This window comes from Pogona vitticeps, chromosome 5, assembly GCF_051106095.1.
Source record: "Pogona vitticeps strain Pit_001003342236 chromosome 5, PviZW2.1, whole genome shotgun sequence".
NCBI lineage: Eukaryota > Metazoa > Chordata > Lepidosauria > Squamata > Agamidae > Pogona > Pogona vitticeps.
This window is the reverse complement of record NC_135787.1, coordinates 56611391-56620000: the sequence shown is the minus strand read 5'-3', so window position 1 is coordinate 56620000 and position 8610 is coordinate 56611391. Positions and strand designations below refer to the sequence as shown.

Below are 8610 nucleotides of genomic sequence, written 5' to 3'. Positions count from 1 at the left end.
TCATTCCTTCCTTTCTTTCCAATTGATTCCCCTCAGATGGCTGAGGGGACGGCTCACTCTCTCCTTCTCCCACTGCCTTTCTCTCACACCAACCCCTCCCCCAATGAGCTATCGTGGCGCAGTGGTTAAAACACTGTACTGCAGCTAAAACTGTGCTCACAACCTGGGGTTCAAATCCCAGGTAGCTGGCTCAAGGTTGACTCAGCCTTCCATCCTTCCGAGGTCGGTAAAATGAGTACCCAGCTTGCTGGGGGGGCAATGTGTAGCCTGTATAATTAAATTGTAAACCGCCCGGAGAGTGCTTGTAGCGCTATGGGGCGGTGTATAAGTCCAATAAATAAATAAATATAAATAAATAAATATCAAGATAGAGCTGGGGAATTGAACCTAGGTCTCCTGAGTCTTAGTCCATTATTCTACCCAATATACCACACTGGGTATTCCAAATCCCTGCCAGACTATTGGCTGCAGTCCTGATCCCAGTGATTACGAGCAATTACAGGCTCCCACTCCTGTGCTGAGAACTCCCGAAGCCCTCTCCAGGGCAAAACGGAGCCCTGGGGTGCCTTGGAACCTACAAAACAGAGGGATAGAAAGTATTTAAATAATAACAATCATGTCCCACCAAGTCAATTCTGACTTAAGGGAACACTTTTCAGTTTTCCAGGTAGAGAATACAATGGTGCCTCGCATTACGACGTTAATTCATTCCAGCGAAATCGCTGTAGAACGAAAATGTTGTAAAGCGAAAATAAAAAAGCCATTGAAACGCATTAAAACCTGGTTAATGCGTTCCAATTAAGGATGCCAAAGCTATGTACAGCCAGAGAATTGAACAACACCTTGAAAGTTCTGACACTCGCCGAGTGTGGCACGGCCTAAGACAAATCACTGGTCAGAGTAACAAAAACAGTCTGTGTAGCAGCAGTGATTTTTTGGCTGAGCAGTTAAATCAATTTTTCAGCCGTTTTGAGGTGGAAACAGGAACAACCATTATTCCAGCACCTACTGTCTATAATACATCACTAGAATCTACCATCAACAGACAACCACTAGTACTGCAGATTTCAGATGTGAGACGCGCTTTCCAGAATATTAATGTTCGAAAGGCAGCTGGACCAGATGGAATCATGGGACGAGTTATTAGGGGCTGTGCTGCAGAATTAGCTGGAGTTTTTACGGATATTTTCAATCTATCCTTGTTGCAGTGTTCAGTCCCCACTTGCCTGAAGACATCTATTATAGTGCCAGTCCCCAAGCAGTCAGCTGTGGTATCTCTCAATGATTACAGACCAGTAGCTTTAACATCTGTTGTTATGAAATGTTTTGAGAGATTGGTGCTGGATTACATTAAGGCTAGTCTTCCACCTTCTTTGGACCCATGGCAATTTGCATACAGGAAAAATAGATCTACTGATGATGCTGTGTCCATTGTACTCCATACTGTATTGAGCCACTTAGAACATCAGGGAACTTATGCGAGGCTGTTGTTTGTGGATTATAGCTCTGCTTTTAATACCATTCTACCAAATAGGTTGTTTTTAAAAATGATCAACCTGGGATTACCTCAGGAGATATGCATGTGGATAAAGGATTTTCTGACAGATAGGCCACAGTCAGTAAGGATGGGATCTCACCATTCTTCTACCCTGGTACTAAGTACAGGAGCTCCCCAGGGCTGCGTGCTAAGTCCCTTCCTCTATTCCCTGTACACACATGATTGCACCCCACTGTATAACACCAATGCAATTATTAAATTTGCGGATGATACGACAGTGGTGGGGCTCATAAATAAGAACAATGAGTCTGCTTATAGAAAGGAAGTACAAAGGTTGATACTTTGGTGTAAAGAAAATCATCTCACACTTAACATCAAAAAAACTAAAGAACTCATAATTGATTTTAGGAGGAAGAGATATGTACATTTACCACTGTACATAAACGGTGAGGAAGTGGAGAGAGTTGGTAGTTTTAAATTTCTGGGTACTTACATCTCAGAGGACCTCTCATGGACTATAAATGCCAACATGCTAATGAAGAAGGCACAGAAGAGGCTGTATTTCCTGAGAATGCTCGGCAAGCTAAATTTATCTCAGCATTTGCTTCTGTCATACTATCGTAGCACCATTGAGAGTGTCCTAACCTATGGCATTCTGGCATGGTTTGGGAGTAGCTCTGTAGCGGACAAAAAAGCTCTACAGAGAACCATTAAAATTGCCCAGAATATCATCGGGCTCCAGCTACCAACCCTGGATGACATCTTCACATCCCGCTGTCTAAGGAAATCACATAGCATCCTGAGAGACTCTTCCCATCCTGCTTATAACTTTTTTGAACTGTTACCATCTGGCAGAAGATATAGAACAATTAAGACTCGGACCACACGTTTTCTCAATAGTTTTTATCCCAGAGCTATAATTGCAATTAATAATGAGCTTAAAGACCACCAGTAGTGAATAATTAGTTGGACTGTGTAACTTGGCCTGCGGTGTAGATGTATGTATTTTTAGTGGGGGACTTTTAGTGGGTGGGGAGTGTTTGGGAATTTTATGTGTGTGCATGTGTCTGGTCTCTGGGTGTCTGTGAATTTCGTTGTATGTGTATATACTTACAATGACAATAAATTATTATTATTATTATTATTATTATTATTATTATTATTATTATTATTATTATTATTATTATTATTATTATTATTATTATTATTATTATTATTATTAAATTGGCTAAGAATTCACCGTCCAGCAAAGATCCTCCATAGGGGCGGCCATTTTCGGGTGCCTGCGCAGAGAAAAATGGCTCCTAAACACAGCAGGGAGCCATTTTGAGCACCTGGTGGCCATTCTGAAAACCTGACGATCAGCTGTTTTGATCGTCGGGAAGCGAAAATCGGTTCCCGAAACAGGGAACCGATCATCGCGCTGTGAAATTTCCCCATTCAAAACATCGTTTTTCAATCGCTTCTGCGATTGCACAACCCTCGTCATAATGCGGATTCGTCGTTAAACGGAGCGCCCGTCTTGTGAGGCACCACTGTACTAAGAAGTGGTTTACCACTCCCTTTTTCTGGGGGTGTCCTAGGATTGTGCAGCTGCCAGGTTGCAGGCTGGCTCTATTCACAGTGGGGAATAGAACTCCTAACCTCTGGTTTTGAAAATAGATACCTAATCCACTAAGCTATCCAGCCAGCTAGAAAGCAGGTAAATAAATAAAATAAAATTTTAATGTGTATTTTGGACATTATTTTTAATAAGTAATTTGTTATCTTTATAGTCGTAGAACTTAGGAAAATAGTTCACTAACATTACACTTGAAATTTTTAAAAGTATCTCTTTGCTTTCACATTCTTCCACAGTAATAAAAATAGTAACCTTTCAGTTCTTTTTTTTTTAATCTAAAATTACAAGCTGCTCTAGTCAGCTTCTGTTTACCTGATTGGTATTTCATTGCCAACAACAGAGCCCAAGGTACAACACAAGTCATTGTTTAATCATGTGATATTCCTCAACCATCATTTAGTGAGGCCACACCCCATGACTATAAAAGCAACTGAACCCATTACAGTATCACTACAAAAAAGAGTGAAACTCTCATCAACTTATAATCATGACAGACCTTAGTTGTACCTGCATTATTGAAGGCATTTATTGCCAGTAACTAGTTATTTGTAATTAACTAGTTACTTCATCCACAGAGGAAAATAGACATCTAGCAAACATCAGGATAAAGCTGTTGTATTAATAAAGACTTATTACCTTGTGTATTCATAAAGTGCTGGTACAATGCTACTGTACTGTCTTCTAATAGCCAGTAAAGCACCGATATAGCCGCATAATATTAACAACTCATTTCTAAATCTGAAAATAGATAGGAAACGGTATTGATAAAAATTTGTTCCCATTATTACTGTGCAAAAACATCAGTCATACATACAGAGAATAACAGCCAGCTTTTCAAATATATCTCTCAAACTCAGTAACCAGAAAGTGTTTCCTTCAGAAGACAGATAAAGATATATACGGAAGAACAGTGCTAAAATATTTTCTTTTAAAAAATCCAAAAAACCAGAACTGGTAACTTCAAACTGGTCAAAGAGGGGTTAGCATTATCAGATCACAAAAGATATTTCCACTATTTTATAGTCAGCAAAATAGAATGTATCAATTTGGTATTTCTAAAATGTGCAGTTTTAATAACACTTAGAAACTGTAGAAAAGAACTGTTTTAGTGGTCGATTCTATTAGTTTCGTGAAGATCTGATCAACAAAATAAAATACTGCACTAGTCAACTGCTACTTCTGTAAAGAAAATAAGTTGTTTTTCATTTGCATTTTAAATATTTTTATTTAAAGCTGCACTGTGTTCATCCTGTCACATTTTTATTTATATTCAGTTTTATTATTCTGAAGCAATATAAGAATTAGTAACTACTGAAGGTATGCAAACAGAATAGAGTACAGTGGTGCCTCGCATAGCGAGGTTAATCCGTTCCAGATTAACCTTCGCTATGCTGAAGCATCGTTGAACGGATCAAAAAAACCAACTGGAACACATTAAACATCGTTTAATGCGTTCCAAATGGGCCAAATACTCACCGTTCAACGAAGCTTCGTAATGGCCGGCAGCCATTTTCGCGCCCTCGCCTCGCTTAACGAGGGTGCGAAAACGCTGCGCGCGGCCATTTTGGGCCATTTCCGGGCTTCCGGCGGCCATTTTGGCCGCCGAACAGCTGATCGTCGGGCTTCGTTTTGCGAAGATCGGTAAGCGAAACGCTTACCGGTCTTCGCAAAGCGAATTGTGCCCTATAGGAAAAACGTTAAGCGATCGCATTAGCGATCCGAAAAAACGGATCGCTATGCAATTTCATCGTTATGCGATGCGCTCGTTAAGCGAGGCACCACTGTATTAACAAAAAAGCTAAGATTCTATTTTCCTACATATCAAAAAAACATACTTACTCACTACATTTATGAAGCAGCAATTTTTCTGTACGTATATAGCTTAAAAGATCAAGAAATGGGCAGACTGAGTCCAGGGTCCAATCTGACCTGTTGATTTGTTCTGTGGAATTTAATGAGAAAGGACAAATAAACACAGTGAAGGATGAAACAATGAAGGAGGAAGTATATATTTATAATTTAGACTGTACCTTTGACATACTGAATTCCTATAGGAAGTGCTTTTTCTGGTTCTATAGTTAGCAAATAATATTTTATTGATTCAAAAATATTTTCTTCTGTTTGAGCTCTTTCTGCTAATTGCATACATTCTTCTACATCTGGTAGGCTGCACTGAAAAGTAAAACATAAAAAGGAACAAGTAACAGCATTTATGAAGTTATTTGTATGAGAAGGGGCAGAATCAGCATTTCCCAAAGGAGTTGATCAACTATAGCCCATGGGCCACATCTGGCATGCCTTGCCATTTTATCCGGCCTGTTCTCTTCAGCCCATGTGCGCATGTGGGGGCATGTGTGTGTGTGTGTGCATGTGCGCATGCATCTGTGTGGGTATGGGGTGGGTGGGTGGTGCATGCAAGAGGGTTCATGTGTATATTCTTGTGGGGGGATGGGCAGGTGTGTATGCATGCAAGTGTCCATGCAGGGGCCAAGCAAGTGGCCACAAGTACACATGTGCGTGCACACACATTCCTGTTCCTTCGGCCTTCAAAAATGTTGAAAATATCTGGTGTGGTCCTTACGGTCAAAAGTTTGGAGTGAGCATGGAGAAGTCTGATTTTTTTGTTGTTGTTACTCAAGAGCTTGAATGCATAATGCAAGAAGTGCAAATGTTCATTACTGAAAAAGAACAGACATGTGCATTTCTTATGTTTAGTCTATGGTGTCATAGATATCCGGATCAGTTTTAAAACCTGCACTGCGTATGTAGGGAGAACTAAATACTAAATAGCAGCAGTGTGAGGCATTCACATCAAGTTTTTATTCTGTGTAGATCCCTCTTTCATTGGCTACATCATGTGCCTATGCATTTGAGCTGAAGAAAAGACAGAAAAAAGAGGGCTTTATACTACTCTGCACACATATAACCAGACTATGCTCACCTAATATATATTTAGCTGCACAAAACTAAATATATATTATCACTTGCATCAGGGAACAGTAATCCCTTTATTTTGAGAGTATAAATCTACTTTTTCTGGTGATGTTATTATCTTAAAACTGTAATAAGGCCATAGGTTGAGAGTTCAGTTGTGCATACCAAGCTTCACTTATTTATATAAAAATTTTCCATTCTCTTCTACAAGAACAAAATTATTGGAAATCCCAGTGGGAGGTATCTGTTTGTCCCTGTATATATAGTGAACTATGAAGAGTCAGTAATGAAATATTATTAAAATGTATTTTTAATTTAAAAAGAAGTGTATTTTTAATTTAAAATGTGTTTAAAGAAGTCATACCTCATTGTAAACAAGAGAAAGAAAACTACATTCTAATTTTTATGTTAGCGATACATTTTAACAATGTTAAAATTTTGCTTCTCCACAGGCTTTACTAGCAAACATTAAAAGCAGGGACTGAATGAAAGGATAGCTGGCACCACCTGGCACCAATAAGAATGTTGTAAATGTATCCAGGAGTTACACCAAATGCCGCATTAAATATGGAGCAAATGAGGAGGCATTGTTTGTTTTGTTTTGGGTTTTTTGCATGTATGTAAATGCATGTGGCCTGGTAATGGGTGATGCCCACTAAACATCGGTTGTTTTCTGCAGAATTCACCTTATGTACCAGTGGTTGTCATACATTTTTTCATATCTCATGTGGGACAGAATTGGGGGAGAAATAGCTGCAGGAAAAGTTTGGCCTGCAAGTGGAAAGATTTAAGTAAGCCTTCCTTACATGCTATATTAATATATTTTAACTCTAATGGCAAGATCTGTGTACAGTAGGACCTCTGTATCTGCGGAGCCAGCCTCAGCTGTTTCAGCTGTAATCCAACCTGCACTGTGCACAAGTACAGAACAGTGCACAGTGTATGCACTGTAGTATACTTTTATGCACAGTGCAGGTTGGGCTACAGCTGAAACAGCTGATGCTGACTCTGCAGCAAGCCCAGTTACCTCCTCACCTTTCCCCTTTCACCTTTGCCTCTTACTCTCTTTAATAGACTATCCTCAGGTTCATACATCTGCAAAAGGGAGGGCTTGGAACCAATCCCCTGTGGATATGAGGGTCCTACTGTACTAATGTATCCAACACCAACCAAAATAGGAGCTTCTTCTCCCTGGCCCACTCCTGCTGCAGCCACCGAAGGCTGCAGCAGGAATAGGGCAAGGAGACCTGAATCCTTATTCTAGTGGACCTGAATCCTCCAGAGCAGGTTTTTGAGTGAATGGGGAGGGTGCTAAAGCAAGGCAAGGTGTTGCTGGTCTTGGTAAATATAAAATATAAATAGATAAATATAAAAGATAAATATAAAACCTCTTCTGTTACATAAATGGTTAAGAGACCACTGGCCTCTCAAGCATACCTTTTCATGAAGGTCATTTATCTCTGTTGTGCAACCAGGATAGAAAGCACAAAGCTTTACTAATAGCAGTTCATTACTGGGAATCATCATGAGAAGATCAGCTGCTAAATCCCTGTAAAAGAAGAACAGCTCACAATCATTTAGTAATTTATAGAAGTGGAGAAACAAGGCCAGAATTAAGAATGCATGTTTTGGATCTGATTGATGCTATAAGTAAGGTGAAAAAACACAGATGGATTGGATAGTTCTGAGAGAAAATGGCAACATGGATAAATATTGAGTAGTGAAAGAAGAGAGCTTTAATGCGGTTGTCTCTCATCTATAGACCAATTCAAATTATTATCTAAACAAGAGTTGGGAACTTACAGTCAGTCCTCCAGACAATGATGGGCTCCAGTTCCCCAAAGTCTCAACCACCATGGTTAGTGGGCAAGGTGCTAGGATTTGGGAGTCCAACAATATCTGAATGACAACAGGGTATTTATTCCTGACCTAAACTAGTTTGCAGGATCAGGAATGTGGCACTATGAATCTTGGGTTCACATATATTCCTACCTACAAACAAGATAGGAAAATGAAACCTTCCATTTTGGAAGAAATTACAGTTCCGTGCTATATCTGTGTGGACGCAGTTGGTTAACTGTTGCTGGTATATTGAAAATTAGTTAGCTAATCAAAAATCTAAAAGCATAATTTGATCCTGCTTTGACCAGTTTTAACTAGGGTTGATTAGAACAACTCACAGTTCCCTCACTTTAGTTAGAACATAGTTTGTTCTAGTGTTTTCCCCCTCCTTTTTGATATACAGAAGAAGAGGAAAGTGCAAGCCCAAGACTTACTGAATCTCACTCCAGATTACTTTATTTAACTTAAAATTTACAAATTTTGGTTGGTCCTAAGGAAAATATTGCCCAGATGTGAATTCTGGTCTGAACTGAACCACTGTCATATTGCTCATACCACAGAATAGTAGCTAAAGGAATAAGTACTCTTATGTAGTTCGATATGCTTTGCTGTGATTATCATAAACATCAGTTTTTTTAAAAAAAAAAAACAACATTAACTCTAGTAGATTCACCATTCAAGATTGGAAGCACACTTTTTATTGGATTTTTCTTGA

General features: G+C 39.3%; 1 protein-coding gene across 4 annotated transcripts in view; it reads right to left on the bottom strand.

Annotated features, from left to right (window-relative positions):
* Nucleotides 1-8610, bottom strand: part of WDR17 (WD repeat domain 17) — an 88360-nt gene that overhangs the window by 10025 nt on the left and 69725 nt on the right. For 3 of the 4 annotated variants that reach the window (XM_020803241.3, XM_073001436.2, XM_073001437.2), the window contains 4 exons: nt 7491-7602; nt 5150-5291; nt 4959-5061; nt 3756-3857 (listed from right to left, as the gene is read on the bottom strand). In XM_020803241.3, the coding sequence (XP_020658900.3) occupies nt 3756-3857; nt 4959-5061; nt 5150-5291; nt 7491-7602 (459 nt within the window). The remainder of the gene's footprint in view (nt 1-3755; nt 3858-4958; nt 5062-5149; nt 5292-7490; nt 7603-8610) is intronic. The other variant, XR_013545481.1, reaches the window with a different exon arrangement.